General features: G+C 35.6%; 1 protein-coding gene across 1 annotated transcript in view; it reads right to left on the reverse strand.

Annotated features, from left to right (window-relative positions):
• Nucleotides 1-24693, reverse strand: part of LOC132204643 (alpha-2C adrenergic receptor) — a 146311-nt gene extending 121618 nt beyond the window's left edge. Inside the window, exon 1 of the mRNA XM_059633264.1 lies at nt 23559-24693. Coding sequence (XP_059489247.1) covers nt 23559-24194 — 636 coding nt within the window. The 5' untranslated portion in view covers nt 24195-24693. The remainder of the gene's footprint in view (nt 1-23558) is intronic.
• Nucleotides 24694-26530: the final 1837 nt, after the last annotated feature.

Raw genomic sequence — 26530 nt, forward strand, 5'->3', positions numbered from 1 at the left:
TTTTTGCTGAAAAAGAAAGAATGATATATGAAACAGTTCATTATGTAATTTTTATCTAATTATGCATGAATTGATTCTCAAAATATGGTTTTTAGAGTTAAATAATTTAAAATTAATATCCGTTTGTGTTAGGATTTAAAAAATTTAGTTTAATTTCTGTGAGCTGAAGTTACTATAAATTGCAAGGAAATCAAAATTTTAAGTATTTAATTAATTTTTTTTATAGTTTTCTTATTGTTGATCAAAGATTTTAATATATATTGTTGTTTATTTGTCCAAATTGTTATATCACATTGTGTACATACGTTAAATTGTTTAACAAATATTTATTTGAAAAGGAATTGAAAAGGCCATTAGCAAGTATTTTGCTAAAACTTCCAAGATCAAAATTTAATTATATATTTTAAATTTTATATTCTTAAAGAAATATTTAAAAATTTACGATATGTTCCTTTGATATTTATATTTTTTCATATTTTTTGTATTTCTTGCAAATAAGGAAAAATAAAATTGGCCTGCGTCTGATTTCGGTAATGAAATTTCTCTATATTTTGAACATCATTGAATTTCTTAAAAAGATATCAATCCTGTGAAAAATTACTTAAACTTAGTTAGTGATCCAATAGGAAAAACTACTCCAGAAACAACTTAACCAACTTGCCGATAAGAAATGTCATTTCTCAAAAGTCTGCGAACGCTTTCAACAAAGACGAACTTGTTCCAGTTCCAATCAATCAACGACTCCATTCTTTAAAGGACACAAAAAATATATATTCCAGACGGTTTTTTGCAATTCCAAGGCGTTCTTTATTAAAGAAGAGAAGGATAATTCAAACGAGGAAAAAACGTTTACCTTCAGAGTCGAGCTGGAAGTTTGGCCTTTCCGCTCCGACGACAAAAAAGCCATTCGTAAAAGTTGGAAAAGGCCATCTTTTTCCCGTCCGAATTTTTTTTCCGCAAAAGGAATTTGCTCGGTGGGAGCAGCGAAATGAATTATTCGTTCCCGACGGAGCCAGACAGAGAAAGGGTGAAAAGACAGTTATTATTTGTCATCCGGTAATTCGTCTAGGTATGCCTTCGGGGGAAGTGCACTTGAGGGAATCTATTCCGGCGAAATTCGCGCCGGAATAAAAAGAGTATATTGCACAAAACGTCTTGAATAAATTCTTTTATTGTCCGCGCGGGGGCGAGAGAGACCAACTTGAAAGGGTGGCTGTCGGGGAGCGGAGAGAGTTATGGGCCGGGCCACCTCGGTTTGAGTAACAAATGGCGCCCGCTTGCCAACGTCAAAGTGGAAAATTGCAATTCTGCAGGCGAGAAAATAAATTCGTTTCGGCATGCTCGAGGATTTGGCCGAATTTGCGTGCTGATTGATGGCCGAGCTTTGTTAAATTATTCGGTGCTCGCTCATAATAATTTGCACAAGGTGGTGCCGCCGAGATTTATGGAGCGTCACACGTTTCCTGTTTGCTTTGCCTGTCGATGAGAAATGACAGTCCATTAAACCAGCAACACACACTCGAACGGAAAATTTCCTGTTTCTCATTGGCGTAAACATCAATCGCAGACGAGGCTTCAAAATCTCCGAATTCCAATTTAGATAATCGCAATTCAAACAGATTCAAATTATATTCAGAACAATTATTAATTTAATCCAATCAATTAATTTCATTATAACCGATTTTAGTATAATACAGATGGTCTTTTAATGAAATGAAATTTGATGACATTAATTAATTACCAATCAGATAAAATGATGGACATTTGGATGTATTGTATTCCAGTAATGAAATGAAATTTATAACAAAATAATAATCGATTGTACAAACATCAGCATTGATGGTTTAAATTTGCTTTGTGTGCTAACAAAATAAGATATGGATCAAATATATTTGAATATGTCTCATTTTTGCACGAGGTTTTTTTAATACCATTAAATCAATTTTATCAAAATTCTGGACAATTCAACATATTTTTGAAGGTATATTTTATCTACCCGATTCCAGTTAATTTCTTTTAATTTTAAGCAAAAATAAATTGGTTGAAATTGGAATGACCCAAGAAAATTAACTCACAACTAAAAAAAAAGTCAGTAATTCGATTGAAAAAAGAGTACTTCAAATATTTCAATATATTATATTTAAAAAGGATTAAGAAAATTAATGAAAATTGTATTAATAATAATAATAAATAATAATGATGATTTCTCGTTTTTTTATGAAATTTTTTTTTATAAACATAATATCGGGAGAAAAATTACATAAAAGCCGAATATTTAGAGAAAAAAATGGCAATTTAACAGCCAAATCAAATGTGCATAAATTTACGTAATTTACATATTCGGATGCGTCCAGGTGTGGAGAGTCCAAAAAGTCACGCCGCTCGATTTCCATACATAAATCTGCCGAGCGAAACTAGACTAATTGGGTGGAAGCTGCAGGAACACTCTTGCTCTCTCGCCATTCCGTCCCATACATGAAGATAGAACTTCACGCTCGAGGGTTGCATTAATCTCGGGATTCGATTATGCATGCAGACAGGTAAGGTCCTCCCCCAACCCCACCCTGCAGTCACCTCCAAGAAACCCCAGTGAAAAGCCCGGATCCAGCAGCGCTCTCGCCTTTCTCTTATTACACGCGGTTGCAACATTTGCAGCACACGCGGCGGAGGCAGATGAAATACCAGAGGTCAGCATCCCCTGCACGTAGCGCTTGTTGCTCGCGGTATAATTGCAGCACACAAGACAAGGGGCTGACTGAGAGTCACGAGACGTGCGTCACCCCGACTCCGCTATTGTCGCTTCGTGCAGAGGAAATAAAAAAAACTAACAATAAGCAACTCTGATTGAAAGAAAAATAACAAATTGAAATGACGAGAGAAGTGTGGAGCAAGATGTTGTTTTTCAATATCGGTAGAAATCGCAATTAAGAATCGCTGAGGTTCAATTTCATAAGGATAATTTAGATAATTTAGTAACAAAGAAGATTTTAATTTGGGAAATTTTGAAATCATTTCAAAAGTTTGTTCAGAAATAAATTTCTTGAGTTTATTGCCTCAATTTGCAATTAATTAAAATAATTATAGTAAAATACATACTTATATAATTTGTTGTTGTGCAAAATTGAATGAACAACACAGAGGGATATAATTATCAAATATTCGGATACAGACAATGTCATAAAAAGTATACAACACACAAATTCACTTTGAATGAAACACCATTTTTCAATTATCCAAGAGTCATTTTAGATTGCTGCACATGTGGCGTGTTGCTCTTATTGATTTTATGCAGACTTTTTTTTAAATACAATTAATTTGTATCAAAATTTCCATTTTTAAAACGTGTTGTTAAAGTCTCTTTGTTAACTTTGCGTTTTTATTTGTTTTAAATGCATGTAAATAAAAACTTATTTTAAAAAGAAATAATAGCAAAATCAATAATGATTTAGAGAAACACTAGTTTTCTGGAAATACTATTCCATTTGACTAGTTTGCCGACTCACATCATCTCTTGATCTCCTTAAATTAAAATAATCTTGTTCAATTCTAATTCTTGAATTTGCATTCTTTGGAAGAAATTAATATATGCATTGAAACCGCCGGTATTTCCATAAATTACGGCAGTTGCTTTTTTTCTCTCCACAAAGACATTTCAAAAGGGATGAAAGCGAGCGTTTCCCTCAAAATTCTTGGCTGGAAATTATGCTGCAGAGCGGCCGCAATTGTTGGCCAGCATCTGTTAGTGCGGTTTCTCGGTGAACATAATTGAAGCAACCGGGCTGAATATGCGCCCCTGGTGAATTGTGCCTGCGAGTGCACAGCCTCAAAGTGTGTGTTCACAGTCATCGCATGCAGGCAGGGCAAGTTCTCCTCAAAGCCTAGCTGCGCTCGGTGGGTGCGGTCTCTCCAGCTCGGTGCATAAATTTATTCAACAAAACACATTCACTGACCCGCCGGCAGGTTGCAATTGAATTAGTATGCATGTATTGTACATATAGGTACAGGAATGCAACGACGGATAAATGCTCTCGGGACGCTCGAAGCGAGAGAAGCAGCTCGCTCACTTGCATGCACCTAACTTTGTGCCGGACAAAAGCTTTCAACGACAGACACCAGAGAACTCTACACCGCTAATTAATTTGCAACGGTTTATCTCTGAGATGTTTAACTGGAAAAAATAGGTTCAGGATATTCACTTACAACGCAACAAGGTAAAAAAGCATATACTAATGGAATAATTCATCCTTTCAAGTAAAGAAAATAATTGATTCTAGTAGTTTTGAAACAAGAAGTAACTTTATTTGGATTGTTATTTCAATTTGTTTGTTAATTTTGTAGAAATTTTCTGATATCTTTTGTTCGATAAAATAATTCGTAAGTATTCTCTAATGGAATTTGCTTGTAGGTAATTCCATAACACATAAATTTTGCATTAGGCAAGTGACGATTTGAAAGGTCAAAAGGTCTCACAACTTCAACCATTACATTAATATTATCTACTTTAAGGAGAATTTCGCACAAACATCTCGCTATGCCAGCTTGTTATTACTTGAGAGCGCATTTGGGATCGATTTCCAATGTTGTGTCAGGCGAGGACTAGTTTTTACCTCCCTAGAATGCCGAAACTCGAGCCAAAGTGCTCAGCATTATAAGCTCTCTGCTGGCAAGAACCGTTGATTCGCTCTCTCGCCGTGGAATTGTAACAACTTTGAGCATGTGTAATAAGCCGAGCAGTGTGATATCCTCTCAGAAGCTAATCTGATTATAATTAGGCAAATGGGCCAAGACGAAAACAAACAAAAATAATTAAATTTTATTGCTGTCAGAAATGTAATTCAAATTTTATAAACTCCAACTTCTTCAAATATTTTCTTATAAAAAATTGATTGATTTTGTAATTTTGTAATGGACCTTCGCCAAAAAATAGATTCATGGAGAAATTTTATTACTATTTTCTGCTTTATACTGATGGATTTGACTTTTGCTATTGATAGATTTCGGGTCTCTTCTTTTGGAAGCTGCCCAACCATCTCTGTCCAGCGAGGTAAAAAAGTGACCCTTCATATAATACTCTCTTGCTCGGACTATCCGGTCCGATGAATTATTCGATATATTGGAAGGTGCAGAGGGCGCGGCTCACTCGTCTTCTTCTACTTTTCCATCTCGTGCCGAGGAAGAAGCTCGCAAAAGTCCATGTACATTATTTTCAACAACGTGATATATTATTCAACTTTGTCGGGCGTGCGCGAAAAGAACCGGCCAAGGGAAAAGTAGAAAAGAAGAGGATCAGCAGAAATAGTAGTCGAGAGTTGATATTATCCCGAGCCGAGAAGAGAGAAGGAAAAAATGATATAACCGTATATTTTTTCTTCTCTCTTCTCTGCTTCAGATCAAAATACTGGAAAGACATTTCGGGCAAAAGCTCGTCCCAGTGCAGAAAGGCGCAGAAACAAAGAAGCTGCTTTAAAGCTGAGTGAAAAGGTACCGGGAAAGAAATTTGAGGCAGATGTGCGCAAAAATGCGCCTCGCGAGAGCGGTTCATCAATTCCTGCCTGGAGAAATGGATCCATTGGGCTTCTAACTCGCAAAAGGCCCCAGCTGCAAACGAGATTTATCGGCCCGGCTTACACACATCTAAATTAATTGGACCTACGCTTTTTACCACTACTCGTTGCCTCAATTTAGCAACGAAATTAATTTGAAACGATTCAAATAGTTAGACTGGATATTTTGATAGACATACACACTTGAATAATTTGGATTTTTTTATAATTTAGAAATTATAAAATACAAATAAATTGCGTGGTATTTATTTAGACGTTAATTTTTGAGAATCAGTTCTGTATTATTCAAGCAGTGAAATTTTTTTATAATTATAATCATAAAGGAATTGATCTAATTTATAAGCAAGACATGACACCTTAATTGTTGTTTTTATTTGCATTGGGAATAAATTTGAGACGCGTAAACGTTGCAGAATCTATTGGAACAATATCATGTTCTCTGAAGTGAAGTAAGTGGAATCTTATTGAGATTTTTTATAGATATTTCTGAGAAAAACCATGTATAGAAGCAAGTCAATGTTCTCCGGAAATCCCTCACAGGCAAGAAGCGAGTCAGTGCCAAAACCCATTTCGCAGTCGCCAGGCTCGTCTATTCTCTTTGGACAGGTGCACAAACACAAAGGAGTTGAGCGAGAGAATAAAACCGCAAAAAGCAGTACAATTTATACATCTGTCCTTTCAAAGTGTGTGCCGAGTGGGGAAAGCGATGGGCTGGCCACGGCATCATCGTGCGTTCTCTCTCTAAAAAGGGTTGCCAGTGTCCGAATGATTTAGGAGTTCTGTTCTGACCGACGCCCATGATTAAGACCTCAACGTGTGTAATTTAAAAGCCAGTAAAATTTGAAATTTCCCGCCAGTCACGCCCCTTTTTCAGTCAATCACGAACTTTTTTTAACCTTTCCATGGTTTACAGTTGAGGAATATGGCAGCCCTACTGAGCGAGTCTGGATATCACGGCGGCGCATCGATTGGCAAAAACGCGCGGCTGGAAAAGGGTGCTTCCCAATCTGCGAGAGACATCACCAGCAGCCAAGAGCAGAGACAAAAAGAATAGAGAGAGATCCGGGCAACTTTGATGGTGCGCGCCGACTTTTATCCAAAGCAAATAGCAGTAGTTGCACCACAAAGGAAGCAAGAAATAATAATAATAAGCGACGTGTTCAGCACAAGGGCCATAAAGGGATGGTACGACTTTATACACATGCCAGCCTCCGGGGAGTCGGTCTGCGAGGCCCCCAGTGCTTTAATTTCCAGCCGGTTGACCCGCCGCAACTTCAGGGCCAGCTAGGCAAACAGCATTCGGCAAATACATATCAATACCTCCGCATGTTTGCTCTCCTCAGGGGCTGCTCGCTCGATTAGGGCCAATCGAGACCTCTCGCCGCGAATTCCTTTCCTGCCTTTGTGCCATTTTGGACTATATTCGCAGTTGAAAATTTGCGGTGCGAGAGCTTTGTGGAGCGGAACCACTTTGGTGTTTGCCCTCCTGCACGCTGAGCATATTATTGAAAATACGTTCAGAGCCACGAGAGGAAACGTGAGACCGTTGCTTTGACGCGCCTTCGTTTTGCAGCCGATCTTTGTATTCTGCAAAATTTCTTTCCTATCAAATAAGAAATTTAAACATTTTTTTTTAAAAAAAAAATTGTATTTAAAAACTTCTGCTTTATGATGTTCTTCTAAATTGTGATTTTCTGAAATCTGCTTTTTTGATAATTTTTGAACATTTTTAGGGAGTGCCGGAATAGGGCCGAAAAGAACAAGGCCGAAAATGGCTGAGCGGAACAGGGCCGAAAAGGAATAGGGCCGAAACGGAACAAGGCCGAAATACCGGTGCAAACAAACTAGGAAGAACCGATTTTTTTGGGAAATCACCGCGATTACCGTGTTACGTCTACCCGCCATCCCGATAAGAAATGGGACGCCTTGGGTCTCAGGACACAAATTTTTTATCATCGTCCTTATAAATCAAAGTAAGAAATATCTAAATTATTTAATATGTGGTAGGGAGGAACTTTTCAGTTTCCGGGTTTTATTTATGGTCGATATGCTGGAAATACGTGAACCAAAAACTGACCAGCAGACTTGAAAACTCAATATTAAGGAGAGCTTTTGCAAAAAAATGACCCGATTCATTTTGCTCTACATTAATTAGCATTGGATTTTTTATGTCAGTTCCAAGGAGACATAGTTAAGACAAAATAAATTTGTTAGGAGACCCAAATTTTTTAAATTTAAATTTAGAATTGGTATGAGAATTTCCTAGAATTTATTTTTTCTGAAAATTAGCTTGATCAAAATTGATAAAAAATTTCAACAAATCACGTTCATACCAGGTTCATACCACCCAAATTCAAATCAATAGGTCAGTCGACATAAAAAATGTAAAATGATCTTATAGGAAAAGGTTGAGAAGTTTATACAAATAAGTGATAAGTTTCCTGGACAAATAATTTCTTGAAAGATCGTGTTTTCCGAGTTCCGATGCAGTATGGTTTTTTAAGCTGTACAAGAGATCAATTTATCTTCATCTTGTTGTCCCCAAATGTCTGTGATTTTGTGATTATGTGTCTCGCCCAAAATGAAGATTTTTTTGCGAAGTCTTGTGTAAAATCAATTTTCATCTATTTTCCAATGCGAAACGGCCGCATGACGGATTTTGGTATTGACGCGCAAAGGATAAAATGTTCGCTGAGCTGAACGCTCTCGCGGTTATCGGTTATTTTTCAGCTTTCGGCCTTGTTCCTTTTCGGCCCTATTCCTTTTCGGCCTTGTTCCGCTCAGCCGTTTTCGGCCTTGTTCTTTTCGGCCCTATTGCGGGACTCCATTTTTAGGCGTGATATTAAATTTCTAATTTGAGACTTTTGATTTGAAATTAACAAATAATTGGCAACGATTATTGATCAAAACTAGCCTCAAATGTTTTGTGAAATGCAAAAAAATACGCAATTAGCTGATTGGCTTCCCCACCCCTTTCCTATTGGCCCATATATTATACCATTTTTCAGAGGTGCCAACCGTGTCAGTTTTAGTTTTTAGTCCCGTTGTAATCCACTTTAAAATAGCACTAGGTCCTTTCAGCAACAAAGAGTTATCTTCTGTGTTCTAACTCATTACTTTCGTGGATTAAATTTAACCGCTCTGTTAAATTCAGTTAGCAGAATTTTTGGAGCACGTAGGACGAAAATCCATTTTTTGCTAATGTTTCGGGTGCGGCCGCGAGCTTTTGCAGTGCAGAAAACGTGAAACAATTAATGTCACTCCGCTCTTTTATCAAATCCGACAGTGTCGCTGGCAAAAACTCTCATCCATCTCTCCACGAGAGCAGAAAAAGCGGACAAGTTGCCGGATTATTTTCGCCACCGAGTGTTTCGGAGATACGAATAAAAAAAATTCCGGTCCTCGGGCACAGGACACGAGCTGCTGTTTTTGCACGGCGGCCTCTCATTTGTTATGCTAATCCACGCATAATGCCGGAAATTACTTCTGTGTAATGCAGATCGCCGGCACCACCGCCGCTGCCGGCCCCAGAACTTAATATTCGAGCATTGTTCGGTGGATTTTCGGGCGAAATGCACCTCGCTCGCCGGATTTGCCGCTACACTTGCTCGCACACTGAATGTGTTTTTGTGTTCGCCCCGCACACAAATATAATATTCCGGTGAAAATAACGTCGGCAATAATTTTTATTCACCAGCAACACAAAAAGTGCATAAAAAAACTTTGCGTTATTATTGTTTGCTTGTGTTGTAATTTTTTTGAAAAAATAATGCCTCTGGTCCACTCTTTCCGCGCTGGTGGACGTTATCCCTGTATTACTTTTGTGGAACAAGCGTGTTCAACGTTGTTGTCTGGTTTGCACATTTCGAAACGAGAGAATACACTAAAAAATTTAAATACAGAACAATTTGAATTACGGTTATCATTTATTTCATTTGAACTGTTTGCATAATTTAGGATTTTACTTCACTTCCCATTATTTTAAAAGATAAAAGGTTGAAATAAAATTCATTTTCTTCATTTACAATAGTAATAATTGGCAGAAATGTGCAAAAATTAAAAAAATCAAAACCTCCTTTTTCTTTAAAGCAGAAAAATAAAAACAATCTCTGATTAATTTATTTAATTTAATTGATTAAAATCAATTCCTGGAACTAAATAAACTGAAAGTTATCACTGATGAATAAAAAAAATAATTGTCTCCATTGTTCGAGAGAAGTAGAAATATTCTTTCTTATTTAGAAATTTCTTGTATAAAAAAGATCAAAATTCAATCCCTCTTCGCCCTTTGTCATATCCAAAGTCGGTGAAGGCTCATGGGAAAAATATCTGACGAGCGATCGCAAACTTGTGCAAGTCATCAGGCGCCGTCGGCCCAATTTTCCTTAATTTCCTCAGGCGCCTCTACCAACCACGATAATCTCATCGTCGGAAACTTCCGCGTTCGTGTCAAGTCGGTGTTTATGTTACTAAAAAAAAGATCGCTCCCCTGCGACCGAACTAATTTCCGACCTGTTAAGCTGCATTCGGAATTTTGGGTACCTCTTCTCTTGTGTTTATAATTGCTTTGATGCGAAAAGCTGGAAATTTTTCAGACATCTGCCCGTGATAGGTTGAAGGGAGCGGATTTTTGCGTCTGACCGACGCTGCGCATTTTTCCGCACGTCTGCTTCCGGAAATTTCGCTTGCATAATATTAACGAGAGCTTCCAGCGCTCATTTATTTATATATTATAATCGAGCGCGCGCAAGTTTGTGCTCCTTCGGTTGCTGATTTGCATCACAAAGTGGCGAATGTCCAGAAGCGCCTCGTAATTGCCACGAGACTTTAAATTAATTTCAGTCTTCGCTCAAGTACATGATGTGCTCTTTGAGCCACTTTCATCTTAGCAGATAATTCCAGCGGCATAATCAATATTGTAGAAACGAGGAAAATAAAAATACAGAATTTAAGTTTTGAGGGAAATCCTATTTGAACCAAATTTAATTAATAATCTTGTAACTAAAGTATTCTGATTTTGATTTTAAGAAAGGTTATGAGTGACTCGTTTAAAACTTTCTGTTGAAGTCTAAAGCGCCGGTGTTCTAAAAGTTAAAAAGAAACACTAGAGTAAGTTTAAATTTGCTTTCTTCGACCAGTTTCGAGAGGATAATTTAATTAAAAATATAAATAAATTGCCTTTTATCTAAAAGTTCTCAAATTTAGATGCTTTGAAAGTTCCAAAGTTTGTTAGAAAAAAGTGAAATAGCTGCTTAGAAATGTAATTCAAGAATTTAAACCTAATTATTTATGTTAAAAAACAGGCTTCTTTGTCACAGTTGAAAAATATGTTGACCGCTATAAAAATCGGTTTTATTGTGCAAAAAAAATTAAAATAAACAGTAAAAATTCTTATAAAATTAATACACTTTTTAATTTCATTAATAAGGGAAATACTATTCAATTCTTGATCATTCTCAAAGTAGAACGGAAAATTGCATAAATTAATTTTCTAAATTACGAATTCAAAGGTAAGAAGTTTTTGTACTTGTTACGAGATTAAATATAATTTATGCAATAAAAAGAAAAATATGCATTTATATTTGTAAAAAATTTCTTTGTTTTGTCTGTGAGGGAAAATTTTCCTTACCTCTCATTCTTTTTGTTTAAGCTATAAGATTTTCCATTTAGCCCGCGAGCAGTCTCTGGAAATAAAAATCTCGGGAATATTTTTGTCTCTCGCCTTTTACGACGAGCTCCGTTTTCAATGGAGAGCTTTGAGACGGCAGAAGTGCAGGCCCGTCGTGTAATATATATAAATCTCTCGCTCACATATATTTTTTTTCGCAAGCCGAGCGGAGTAATGCGTGGCTGCATAACGCGCAGGCCGCGGGGCGTATATTCGAGTTATAACGTGGTGGAGAGAGAGATCCTCCCCGTCAGCCAGGTGCACACACGCGTGTGTATGTACGCGCAGACAAACCGGCAGACGGTTAATTAAAAGCGCCAGTCAAGGGTTGGTTTCTCCCCGGCTCACCTCAGGCATTTCATCCATTTGACATTTTGCAACGCAGCTAGTCGGCGCCGAGATGTGCGGCGCCTGAAATCCTTCAAGTCTCACGAACAGACCGTGCGGTGGTGTAAACCAGAACCCAAATCGCATTAGAGAGGATTTGTCTTGGTTTGCATTTAATTGATCACTTAATTAATGATTGGACAACGTAGCAAATTGATTCTGGCAGGAGTGGAAAACGAAATAATTTAAAAACAGTCCCAGTTTTAAAACTAATTTACCAGAGAAAAAAGGAATAAATTTTAAATAAATTTAATTTATTTTGATTTTAAAAACCTGATCAACATTTAAAATAAACCAATAATTTGGAATTTTTAAATGAATTAATTAGTTAAAGAACAATTATAATAATGAATAAATCTTAAAATTGTAGATCATGAAATTATCCATTGCATAGAACAACAAATCGTCGGCTACGCAGACAGATGGCCATTCTGAGGTGGCGCCCCTACCGTCTATTGCATGGAATTAAATGGGATGAAGTGGAGGGGATAGTGGCCATTTGGCCGCGTAGCCGACGAAATACAACTTAAAAGTTAAAATTTAATTGATTATTTATAATTAATTACACTATTACTAATTATTATTTGAGGTAGTCAAATATTAAGTCTCTTTCTTTTGGTGGTATAAATAATATAAATCGAAAGAAATTCAAGCAAAATTTACGATTCTTATTAAAAACGACTTGAAAATGGCTCAATTTTTACCAATTTTGAATTTTGAAGAAAAATTTTCAGTGAAATTTTGGGCAGTTCAGTATTAAATGCATAGAAAAATTATTTTTATAAAAATACAAATAAATTAATAGAAACAAGAAATTTTAATTGAAGATTATTGCACAAAATATTTGTAAAAATAGAAATTTTATTTCATGATCTCCAAAGTTTATCAAAATTTTTGCATCTTTCCTCCTAATTTTTTTTTTTAAATTGTTAAAAATAATTTGAAAAGAAAATAAACAACCACAAAAATAGTAAAAATAATTGAATCTTTAAAAAGTTTTTGTAAAAAAATTGCGTATTTTATTTAAATTTAAAGATTGTGTTACAAAAACCAAAATTTCAAAAACCTATTCGAGTCGGTCAGCGTTGGGGTTAATTTTAGCCCTTTTTGCAGATCGAGGGGTAGGCTAATTTGGTACACACACGTACAGAATGTAGGCAGGTTGTTTCGGCAAATTTGTGCGCACTGCTGCAGAATTGCGCCGTCGGGGGTGGCGCGCGGATGGCGCGAGAGTATCGTCGCAGAATATGCGTGGAGAGGAGCTCGTGACTGGCATACCTCAGGGGAAAGATGAGGGTTTGGGCGACGACGACGTCAAGTACCTTGCTCGCTCCTGCAACCAGCAGTGGCACACGCGACTCAAGTCGTCATTAAACACATCCCGCCGCGCTGCAAATGATAAATATATACCACAGACGTACACACACCGCACACCATTGTTCCTGCCAGACTCCATAATAAAACAATAAGATGAAAAATAAAACCAGAATCAACCAGGTCATAAAAGTAATTAATTACTTTTCTTATTAAGCAAATTGGTTTTGTTGGAAGTTTTTTTAAATTAGCATAAAATATTGAATTGAATTAAAAACTAGTCGTAGTTTTTAATCACATAATTGGATCTATTGTTTATTTCCCATTTTAATCTAATTCTCTGAATTTACTTCTGAAAGTTATTGATATCGATAAACGTAATAAATAGAGGGGTTGGAGAATAAGTACATTAAAAATGTAAATTTTCATCAAAATTATGAAATATTTGATCAAAACAACTTTTGTAGATTTTGGAAATTTATCAGACCATATAAAGCTATAGATTTACCATTGCAAATTGATAAACGCGATAGCAAATTTCTAAACATTATTCTTATTAAATAATTTTCCTCTTCAACTTTCATCGCAGATCTTTAGAACAATTTTTACATTCATGCTTAACTTTTTCACTAATTTTCTGCTGTACAATTTGATTATATTTTAAATTTTAATTAGACACTTGTTCAATATCATATTTTTTATGGTAAAGTTTTCTTTGAAAATTGTTACTTAAATATACTTCATTTTATTTTCATTTCTATCTTTCAGCTAATTTTTTTTCTAATTATGTCTATCACAAAGTTTAGTTTATTGATTGATGGGAAAACTTTTAAAGTCTGAATTTTTTTCTACTTCTTCTCTTTCAAGTTAAAACTTGAACAAAGTCTGACGTAGTAATTTCCCTCCAAACTATTTTTATCCAATTTATTTGCATATGGAAACACTGCGAGTCAAGTTTTTTTTGCAATCTGTAATTACTGCAGCGGAGATTTCCTATTCGCGCTCGCTTTTTCTCTCTCGTAATCCCTCCTGTAATTGACTTCGACTTTGACGGAGAGGCAAAAAGCAGAGGGCAAATTACAACGCAGCCCCGGTGATAATACAAAGTTCTGAATGCAATTAGCGCCCCTGCGCCCCCCGCCTTGGTCTCATTAATTCCTGCGAACGCAAGCCAAGCTTTAGCCAAACAAATTACGCGCACTCGCAAATTATCTTTGCATTGAGTGGACCGCACTTTTTCCCCCTTTGTTTAGAGAGATGCAAGCCCAATTATTATACTCACACACCCCTTTTCCACCCTCGCGTGCCGCCGGCTTTTGTTTTTTGCGTTAACAAGGTTTCGCCCCGCGAACAAAGGCTGGCCGCGGATAAATTTTTAACGGCTCTCGACAATATGACGAAAAAATAATAACAGGACACTTTCCAGCGCCCGGCCCTTGTCTGAAAGTCGTGCGCACGTTTTGTAGTGGCAATTTGACTTACACCGGCGCACACCCTCTTATATAGAATGAGACTTTTGCAATTCTATAAAAGTAAAAGAGACTCGACACGATTGTGTTTGCCAATGTGCGTGGAATTTCGTTTTGTTTCGAGAGAATTAAACATGAAAGGCGTTTTTGTGTGGGTGAATTTCCATTTTAACCTCAGGCTTGCTCACAAAAGTTTTAGTTCGTGACGTAGATTATGAACTTTTGTCTGTTTTGAAACATTTTTTGGCAATTACACTTTGAGAGTTCACGGACATAATAATTTTCTATAATCAAATTTTTTTTATTAATCTTTTTTTTTTTTTTTGAACCAACCATCTATCTTTGGATGCTTTGAAATGAAAACGTTTCAATTAATTACAGAAGTTTGTTTTAATTAATGGAAATAATTAAACAGTTTATTCATCTTGTGAAGTGAGACGAGACTAATGAGATGTTATTCTATCTTCTGCTGGAGTAAAATTACAGAAAAACAGTTCGTATAAAGGTTCAAACAAACTCAGCACGGATCACAAGTTCAATTAAAACAAAATATTTTCCATTATTACACAATTTTTCCCATTCGATTTGAAGACTGAAATTTGTATTCACCCTTTGTTTTTACTTTTGACGATTTGTTTCTGTAACATTGACTAATAAAAACAACAATTTCAAAACATGTTTCAACACTTTTACTACATTCAATTTAAATTATCCTGAATTATGAATATTAAAACTCATCGAGTATGAAAACCAGCCATAATTCCTCACCGCCAGTGACGTGCCGGTTTTAATTACATCGAATTGCGCAACCGAAATGAAGCTCCACACAATTCGAGTTGTATGTGCAGAGAGCACAGCTAATTACCCCTGGTTATTATTGCATTAGCCGGCGGCAGTATAAAAGCAGAGGAACAAGTTCGCCGTCGAGTGCGAATGAAAAATTCAGCGGTCGGTTGGCTTTTCTATTTGCACTCAGGGACGCATTCCATCTTTCGCTCTCCCGGTTAAAAGCATCGTGAAATTTGCCCGACGAGCGTCCTCCATTGTTGTAATTTAACAAGTGCATGACTGCGGAGTACTTTTGTGTTCTATTATGTGCACGTGCTGACGTGATTGTGGCGCGTTTTGAGCCATTGCCACAATTACAATTGCGGACCATCCGGTTTTCATGAACAAATGGAAAACTTCGCTATTCATCTATTCCATCTACATTTGAAGCATTTCCCCTGTGAATAAACCGTAAACTGTGTTCGCTACAAATGCAAATTGAAATGAAATTTTAACCCAACTAAAATATTAAATTGATGAGACGAATTAATTGAATATGGGATAAAAGATAAAATTACAAGATTTTAATTGATACAAAATTTATTTCATCATTAACAGATCATTAAATGAAATAAGAAGTATATTTAGAGTGATGTGGGCGGAGGTACTGGGAAATATAGGACGGAACGTAAAAGGTTTTCAAGCACTTGGAATCTCTGATCCACCAAATTATTCAATACTGACAGTAAAATTAGATTTATTTGTTTAAATTTTGGTGCACATCAAATTCAAATCTGAGTTTCTGAACGCAATAAGATATTATTCAATTTCAAACAATTTTTAGTTTCATTTAGTTTATTTTCACTTGGAAAACTTTGAAACTCTGTCAAAATTTGTCCAAAAACAAAGGAAAAAAGTGAAAGAATTTATCAAATTTTATCAGACACTTTGAAATCAAACCTTATGTAAAAAGAAAAAATGATTAATTTTAATCTCTTAATTAATCTGTTCATTTCCATGATTAATTTTAGTCTAAAACATTTAGGCCAACTGAAAACTACAAAGAATTTACCTCGTATGGCGCTTGATCTGAAACTCAGATTGCCGTTGACAAATTGGAAGCGATGAATCACCATAAAAAAACTTGAGCACAAAAGCTTTTTAGCTAATGCAACTACAAATTTTTGCTTCGCCACCACCAAAATCGATCTTGTTTCCAGCAGTAAATTTTACTTTCTCCCCAGTGAGTTTTGAAATAAGCGACGCATTTACATTTTTTTTTATCGTTTTCTCGCCTGAACAATGAGTCGATTAGCGCGCCGAGATATAACAACCGTGGGCCTGCCACTCTCTTTGGATAATGTTGCGAGTTTTGATACTCGTAAATATACCGGGAAGCTGAATTTGTTTGTTCTCTCTCGCGCAACTCACACGCGAATTTGGATATTATTATGGATAGAGGCTCGACGCTCGGCGGGGTGCCGGTGTTAAATTGCCTCCAATTTGGAGCTGCGCACTATATAATTGCTGCAGGGGTGCTTATTAAAAGTTTTCAATTACTAGAAACTCGATATATGTAAAATAAACGTATGGTTTTCAGGATGTTTATTGATTTTGAGAGAAAACCACCATTAATTTTCAATTGCTATAAACAGTATATTTAAAATTATTTTCAAAAATGTCAATAAAATTATTAATTATTATTTTTTTTTAATTTTACATACATTTATTTAACTGAGGAATTATTTTCTCGAATTTGAAAACATGTAAAAAAGTGGATATTTTAATTTGCTCCAAAATTTATTCCAATGGACATTTGTTAATTGTGTAGTTTTTAATTTTGGGTCATTTTGAAAATTTCTTTTCATTTTCAAGACAATTTTGCCTTTAATAATAACATTTTCTTTCATTTTTTCATCAAACTCGCCTTTTTTGGTAAGCAGAAACTTATTCACCAAAATATTTTCACTTTAGCTTGAAGAAGTTCGTTTCAACTTTTTCTTTCTCAAAATTAAAGACAATTGTTCTCTTCTCTTATTTACTCTCGTCCAGTTTTAAATTTTCATAATTCTCCCTCTACTGTTTTAGGTTGAAATTGTATATAAGTGTTATTATAGACAGACCATTATTCCAATAAGCTTTCTCCTATATTTAACTCATAGAGCGCGTAGGACATTTAATCTATAAATTACAGTTAAAAAACGATGATTGTGACAATTTCTCCAGCGATACTTTTCCGATACTTAGAAAAGGATTTAAAAAGAAGATAAATATTAAATTTGTTTCATTGCATAAAAATATATACGCTTTGAATTTCTTATGAATCCACCATAATTTTCAAAATTCACATTACAATTGTTCTGGAACTTTCACAGGTTTAATTCACCTTCAAAGTAGATTTTACTAAAAATATTCAATCAATCAAGATTCGTTAAATGTAAAAAATTTATTAAATTTGACACTCATCGTCTATTTTGTGGAGAATATACTGTTCTTATTTATAAATGATTAAAAATAAAAATAAATTTGCCATAGTTTATCAGCTTTTCTAAAAACTAGGTCAAAGTTCAGTATTTTAATGACTCGTGTGTATTTTTCCCTGCATACAGAAGACATAATTATCAATCGTCGCGTGAAGTTACAAAATTACTTGCGCTGTTAATTTTTTTTTACTATTTCAAACGCATTGAAATTCTGTTTGAATAGAAAAATTATGAATTTATTTTCCAACCGAGGGTATATTTTTAACGACTGCAGTGCTGATTTACGAGGTTGAGCACTTTGAAACGGTTTAATTCACGGGCCACGCTCGCGCGATTAAAAACAAAAGTCGCGCTCTCGGCAAAAACGAACGGCGTCGAAGAGGCTGTAAATTTCGCGCCTGATCGCACGTCAGCCAGCGTGTTTTAATTAATCGAGCGTGTGTGCATTGAGCTCGACATTTTTAATCAGCTGCTCCTCGCATGTAATAACATGTGTGTAGGTTGTTGCAGCAACGAGTAACTGCGCACAGCAGGTGCTTCTAATCTGACGTGGGGAGTTCAATTAAAGGGTCACTCCAATAACGATTTTTAATCTTGAATTAAAAAAGAACTCGGAAATTTGAAGCCAGAATAGAAATTTCGATCAAAAATTCAAACTCTTTAAAGTTGAAATTAAGGTTCAATGACTTTTCCCGCCAAAATTATTTGAATTACAATTTTTTTGTAAATTTTACCAAGTATAATAATCAGATTTCCATTCTGAATTGTATTGAGATCGATATTTTCCTCAAAGTTTAAAGATCAATGTACCCATTTCAACCCTTTGGATTTGCAAATTTTTATTTTATCAATTGGTGAGGTTGTGAATAGTTTTTCAGTATTTTCCATTCTGGCGAACGTTTTTTTTTCTATTCCACTGCAATATTTTTATACTTTTTCTAATGAACTCGCCAGTTTCAATTATAACTTCGGACCTGCATTGCTGATTTTAATTATTTCGCGCACGGCGTGTTTTTCCTTTTCCGCAAATAATTGCTTTGCAAAATGTTATGGAAATTTAGTTGGCTTTATATGTTGCATGCAATGTTTGTTTTGTACCGTGGACAAACAGCTGTGTTGCAATTATGCTATGGATGCTAAAAGCATTATATATGCACAACTGGAATAGCAATTAATTATAAATTAGCATTCAATGCAAATTTCAAAGTAGATTGGTAAAAATTTTAATGCTGTTTGAATAATCAATTGTTTGTCATTTACGTCGCACGTTTAGTTGAAGATATCAAATTATGGCATTAAAAAACTAATCCTGCTTTTAATTCAGGTCAAGTCAAAAGCGACATAAAATTTATAGAATTATTATATAAGCATTTTTCACGTGAACCGGGCAAAATCTATCCTCTTAAATTCAACAATAAGCTCTTTGTTTCCATTTTATTTCTGGAGAATTAATCTAAAATACACCAGAGCAAGTCGAACCTCTTGACAGATCGGATTAATTAACACAATTTGACACGTTTACACAAACGTCAAACAGGGTGATGTTCAGAGTGTTTTGATTCTAATGTTCAAGCCTCATCAGCACTTTCGCTGATTAACCTGTAAACACTGCAATTACGATGACGTTGACTGGCATTACGTTGTGTGTCGAGCAGGTTGCATACCTATGCATTAGTGCACGGGTTCGCAAATAGCGAGCTGTTTGTAAAAGCTAACATTATATCCTACAAAGATTGAATTATGGGATTCTTTATAAATGTCTTAGCTCTAGATCAATAATTTGTATGCGTCACGAAAATTAAACCTTATTTTTACTTTTTTAAGGTTGAATAAATTAAAAAAAATAACCCAAAAAGTAAGAATGAATGTGGAAATGAAGATTCGGGCTTTTCCTCGTTGCAAAAAATTGTTTTTTATTCAAAAACAAACGGCTCTACCAGTTTCGGTCACGGTCTGCGACCCTATTTCATGAGCAAGAAAAAATACAAAAAATCAGCAAAATTTAAAAAACCACATTTTAACATAAAAATAAAAATCTTAAAACTAACAAATTCAAGTACCAACCTATTTCATGAGCAAAACAATTTTTTGCAACGAGGAAAAGCCCGAATCTTCATTTCCATGATCATCTCCTCGAGTGTCAACTTCTTCAAACAAAGTAAGAATGAATGTTTACATTTTTCTAAAATAAAAAAAAAATTGGTTAAATTTAGTCAGTCTTTTCAAATAAAATATTGATTGTATGATTCTTGCTGATTTTTTTTTTATAAGTTTCTGGTCGTATTAAATAATTTCGAATGGCAAGTTTTGAAAAATTTGTTGAAGATTTTTATTGAAAATTTACATACTCTTTTAATTTAAATTAAGCATAATTATTATCATTTAAGATCCACCCTCCAATCTAATCAACCTAATCAAAGTGCTTGTCTTGAACAATAATCGTCCTACATAGGACGGAATTTAATCAAACCCAGCGATTACGCGCAATAACCTGATTGATATTGTTGTGTACTATATTTCGCCCATGGAGGGTGGTTCAACCCCTTCCAGAGCAGAGGGGCAACGCGATCCGACAGCCGCGGGACATTGATTGATGGAATTTGGGTGCAGCGAGAGAAGAGCAACAAACCGGCAATAAGCGTTTGAGAAAAGAGAGCTGCCTGAAATAAATAAATAAATTGGCGCACGCAGACAGCAGACGAGACCTTCGACTGTCTATATGTGCGTTGGACGATTTATTTCCTCTTGTATCTGTCAGAGGAAAGCAAAGACTTGGTGCACAGAGGGTTGCAGTTTCAATTTGCACCGGCCATATCTCACGGCTGTCTGCTGGGCACAACGGAAAACACTCACGCAACGGAATGTTTGTTTACTGTTTATATTCGGTCCGTTCGTTCTCTCTGTGTTTTTGTTCACCACTCTGCTGAAAAAAAAGAAAGGGAGAAAGGTCGCTCCGCATTGATTGAATTAGCAACAGTTTGCGAGAGAGACATACGGAGAGGGAAGCCCTTTTTGGTCAGAATTTTTTTCCAATATTTTATAAATGTAACTCGAAATATGGCTTTTGAAACACGACAAATTTTAGAATTGAATTATTCATCAGAGATTATTATGCTAAAAAACTATTACAACCATTTTTATTGAAAAAGAAATATGTTTTTTCAAGAGTTGCTTTTGATTAGAGTAACAAAAGAAAGAAAAAAATTAGAGGAAATAAATTTTATGTTAATTATTATCATTATTTATTTAATATAATTAAAAGTTCCTCTCATAAGATATTTTTTTCCACAGTGATACGTTATCGTCTAGGGAAAAGAATAGAAAATTCATTATAAATTCTTTAATCAGACTAAATTTACAGCGTGATTTTTATTTGATTAAAAATTGATCAATTTTTAACAATTCTGTTAGAGGAATTTTTCTGAAAGCAATTTTTTTCTTCCTGACAAAAACGCTTCTGATCAATAAGGGAGACCTCTCTGTTTTTCCACTTCCTTTCTCTCTCTAGAGGGTAAATAAACAGTCTGCTCCCTTTTGCCCCGCAACGATATGATTTGTGTGTGCGTGTGTCCGAAGCAATGCCAATCCAATCACGACCCTTTTAATGTGTCTGCCTTTTTAAGCTCGCACGTGTACCTCCAAATGTGTAAATAATGCTTTAGTCTGAGAGAGAGAGAAAAAGATCTGTTGGCACACAGCCGGCTCCTTTCAAAGCAAATAAGTAGCTTTCCTTTACTTTCTTTCAACCTCTCTTCAATTAGTTCCCCTTGGATAACTGCATCAAAGGATGGGAGTAAAATTCTTTTATAACAAGATCAACACAAAGTTGAATTTAAGTTAATTGAATAATTCTTAATCGACGGGATTTGAGGTAGAGAGGCTAACATTCTTTGTGAAAACTCACAATTGGCGTCATAATGTGGGACAGAGTTAATTAATGATTCGACAAAACTGAATTTCTGGAAACATGGAATTGTTTCACTGGAAAAAATTGGCAAAAAGTCGAAAAACAAAATAAAATTACAATCATGTATATGAAAAAAATTCACGAGCATCCGGACCTCACTTTTTATTATTTTTTATTGAGTTCTAGTTTGATTACAATGAGGTCTAATTTTTGGCAAGACATGTTTGAATACAGGAATCCATTCCGTTAATGAAAATTTCTCTGAAAATATTCCAAAAAAACTTTTCAAACTTATGATGAATGAGCAAAAACGAGAAAATACGTCCTTAGGTGACTTTTCTATCGAATTAGCAGCGCCTGAAAGAGTGAAAGGAGCACCTGGTTTGAAAATCTTTGAATTCCCACCATTTCACTCTAATAAAAAAAGCAGCAGAGCCCAATCACATCTTCTCTAATCATTGATTTGCCTTCCTCCTTCGCTGCTCGCCTTCGATTCCCTTTCAAAAAACAACTCGGCCGGCGAAACGCTAAAAGGATCAAGATTTTTGCCCAAGAAAAGCTGCTTACGCCTGTGATCGCGAGTCTCGCAGGGACACATAGAAAAGCAGGCGGGCTTGCTTTCAAGCCGGCGGGGCCTTTGAGGACAAAACGGCAGAACTACCCTGGCTGTTTCTAAAAGCAGGCGGCGCAGATCTGGTCAAAAGAAAATAAATTGAGCTTTTAAAGTAGCGACTCGATAAAAATTGCATCTCCTTAATCAAGCGGGCCGCACTCTCGGCGCGAGGGAGCGTTTCTCTCTGCCTCAATTTTTCATCGCCAACCTCGCAGCTGGCCAACCCGAAATAAGAGGGTGATGAGAGGAATAAGGCCTGCAAAAACACATTTACGAGGAAAAAGAGAGGGAAAATTCCCAAAAGTTTCTGTTTCACAATTTTGCCAGCTTTTCCTCTTGTGACATTCAAACCGATCTCCGTGAGAAACGTTAATTTATTTATCCACCGCAAATTCAAGAAAAATTATGGAATTATAAAATTTTCCGAATTATAAAATTCGGGAAATTGCTTGATTATTTTACTAAAAAACATTGAATTCTGTGAACATACAATTTATAAAATTTATATTTTTCTAGTTTAAAATACACACATATATACAAAAAAGTTAATTAACATGATTCAGAAACATTTAAATATTACTTTAATTCTGTATTTTATTTCATCAACTTTTTATAAATTTCCCAAGGATTTGCCCGGTTTTTTTTACACTTTTATTATAAATTTAGGGAGCACATTACATTTTCTTTAATCAAACATGTAATTATAATTCTATTGACGATTAACCTTTAACCGATGGAAGTTTTTAAGCTCTAAAGCCCTCGAAAGAAAAATTTTAGCAGCAATAAATAATTTTTAATTATATTTTGTGATGAGATCGGTCGATTAAAGGCTGAACTTATGAGTTCAAAGAGCTTAAAGTTAAATATTTCACTCTCAACCATTGGATGGATTCCAAATTATATTTCGAAATCGAAGCTGAGAAGTGCAGACGAGGTTAATTTTTAAATATATGAGTACTGCGCGTCCATAGATCAACTCCATTTGAATTTGAGTTTATTTGACTCTCTTGAAATAGAATAAATTAGATTAAAATTTTTACTATGTTTTTGTTCTGATAATTTTAAAAAAGGTAAAAAAATATATCTTTTAGGTTAAAATTACGTTTTCTTTAGAAACCTGGCAATTTTGGAAATAAAATAAAAGGTGTAAATTAATAATTATCTAGATTTTTTTTAATTTTCTAAAAATTGGCCACTTCAAGCGAGAAATTAAATTTCTGTTCATTAAATATTACAGTTAAACCTAAAATTTGCAGCTTTTTATTGTTGACATTTTTCTTTTTACTATTTTCACGCTGATTTTTCTTAATTTTCTTTAACTTTTCTTTAGTAAAATGTTCAATTCATATCTTAAGCGACATTTTGAAGCATATTTGGGTGCTTACCTCGCATTTGGGGAACTCTTCGGGGGGCCGTTCGACCTTCCATCCGAGCAGGGGCGGTATGCAGATGAGGGCACTGAGGAGCCACACGAGGCAGATCATGATGGCCGCCCTGAGCGGCGTGCGTTTCTTCAGGTAGTCGATGGCCTGCGTGATGGACCAGTAGCGGTCCAGGCTGATCAGGCAGAGGTTCATGATGGAGGCGGTGCTGAGGAGGACGTCGAGGGCCGAGTGGATGTCGCACCACAACGGGCCGAAGATCCAGTAGCCCATGAGCTCGTTGGCCAGCGAGAAGGGCATGATGACGAGTCCGAGGAAGAAGTCGCTGACGGCGAGCGACGCGATGAACCAGTTCTGGATGTTCTTGAGCGACTTCTCGGTCGCGATCGCGATGATGACGAGCATGTTGCCGACGACGACGACGATCATCAGCACGGTGACCACCACCGACGCCAGGATGATGTGCATCATCGAGTTGCCGCTCGGATAGGGGTTGTCGTCGAACAGCAGCAACGTGTCGTTGCTGCTGCCGTTGAGGGCCGAGCCGTTCAGCGAGCCGTTGAACAGCAGGAAGACGTCGCGATCGTCGTCCGCCAGCCGCAGCAGCAACAACTCGTCCTGCACCACCGACCCGTTCATCTTTCTTAACTCTTCACTTCTTCTTCTTCTTCTACACCATCCAAACACGTAGAACAACACACAGACACGTACGAATATACAATTTTTTCTACAGAGACGCAGCAGCTACTTTTGTTAATTTATATTATGTATGTACCCGTTTTCCTCCGAGGGATTCCTCCAATTTCTGGCAGAGACCGTGAGAACGCTTGGAAATCAACTGCAATAACCGCAACGCAAAGCCTTAACTTTAAAACAGTTCGCTTGAAAGTCAGAGACGCATGTTCTTAAAAGCAGCAGCACTATTTTTCTTCTTCACGAGTAACAATTATTAATTAGTCCACGGCTGACGAGGCCATCGAGGAGTCGCGACTCATCAGTGGAAGAAGGATTGCGTTGGCGCCCATCGAGTGCGAGAACACTTGTTGGCCGCCCGGAGAGCGAGCGAGCAAGTGCCTCTACCGCTGGCCAGGCATCCCTCCGCTGGGCCAAGAGCAACGCCTGCGACTCGACGCTTCCAGTGCAGCGAGCCTACTATGTTTTCCACTAACCCGCCGACACACCGACCGACCGACCGATCCACTCCCGGAGAGGCGCACGCGCCCGCACCCTGCCTCCAGTTGGGCGAGCTTTTTGCACTCGCGATTTCCTCGCGGCCGCGCCGACGACGACTGCCGAGTGCACTGTCGACTTTTGTCATTTGTCCCTATTATGCTTTGCCCTAGAAAAGTATAGTGCTAATTTATCATGTTTCTCCCGCACAAATATGCATGTCACGGAATTTTATTCAATTAAATAGAAAAATTAGGACACGAAACACTTTTAATTTTCTATGAAATTAAATTGTAATTGTTAAATTTTTTAAATTTAAAAACGGAACTATTTAAAATGTAAGTCAAAAATTTAATTTTGTTAATTTTTGTGATATAATTTTATCATAATTAATGATTTTGTAGTTAATAGTAAATTATTTATATTAATATTAAAAATGAAAATTTAAATGATATTTAGTAGAAATTTCTAACAATCCTTTATTTTACAAAAATAATTAATTTAATTTTAAAATAGAAACATAAATATACATATTATATGATACTAATTGAGTGTTTATTGTTAATTCTAACAATTTAAATAACATTGTGTGTGTATTTGTATAAATATTTTAATTAAAATAAATATTAAACTTACATTTGTATTAAATTATTTTGTTATAGTTCTAATAATAAATGAATTATAAATATTTAAGGAATTTCAAATAATCGTTATTAATAAATAATTAAATGTAAGTTTAATTTTATCACGTAAGTGTAATTTGTGTAAAAATTAAATCCAGCCATATTAAAAATTTAAAATGCTGCAAAGGAAGGAATAAATTTAAGTTTCATTTCTCCAGTTTTGACTTGGCGTCTTCGAAATTTGTTCAAATGAAATGGTCCTAGAAGAAATTTAAGGCTGTAATAAAAATTTGTAAGAGTTGATTACAAAAATTAATTTCTGCCTTTTTAAGAGATATTTCAGGCCCAAAAACACACCAATGCTTTGTAATTGCTGTACTAATTGACCACTCCAGTTAAAATTCTTGATTTACAAGTTTTAACAGCTTTTTGAAGGTCTCAATCAGTGTAATAATTGATAAATTTATTCCAATTTTATGAGAAAAGGGTTCCAATTCAAAAATTGAATAGAAAGCTTATTTGAGAATAATCAATTCTATTTAAAAGAAAACTTGAAACTGAGCTTGAAATACCAAATTAAAGTATTCTTCCTCAGAATTCCACGATAATTAAATTTTCCTTTTTTTAAATTGGAACTTTTAAAAAGTGAACATTTTATGCTTCTATACACTTACTGTTATTTTTTTTCCAATGATATGCTAAATGATTTCAATTTATAAAATTTATGATCCTCGAGATTAATAATAGTTAAATTGATTTGCTACCTTGTGTATATTTTAAGTAAAAAGTCAAACATTTAATTCATGTGACTGCGCAAATTTATTCCTCAATTTATCTCACTTGACGAGATTCCTCCCCCCTTTCTCCGTTATAATTCCTTTCCTCCTTGGCAAAAAGAAAAACTTTTTCGTGGACGTCAAAAGTTTGATCGGAAGAAGCAGGTGCCTCTTTTTTTCTCTCTCCCACTCATTATCAGAAATCCACTATAAATAATCGAGCGAGCTCGCAATTAAATCTGACAGTGCAAACCAACGCAGCGTTTTCATTTTTTTTTCTCGCAAATCGTTATAAAAATGCTGGCAGACTTTTAATTAATCATCGCTCTGGGCTCGACGGACCGCCTCACTGCTTTTTATTCCTCTTAATTACCGGCACAGCAATTAATAATTCGCTGCACACACA

Source organism: Neocloeon triangulifer, unplaced genomic scaffold, assembly GCF_031216515.1.
Source record: "Neocloeon triangulifer isolate White Clay Creek 2 clone unplaced genomic scaffold, ASM3121651v1 ptg000022l, whole genome shotgun sequence".
Lineage (NCBI taxonomy): Eukaryota > Metazoa > Arthropoda > Insecta > Ephemeroptera > Baetidae > Neocloeon > Neocloeon triangulifer.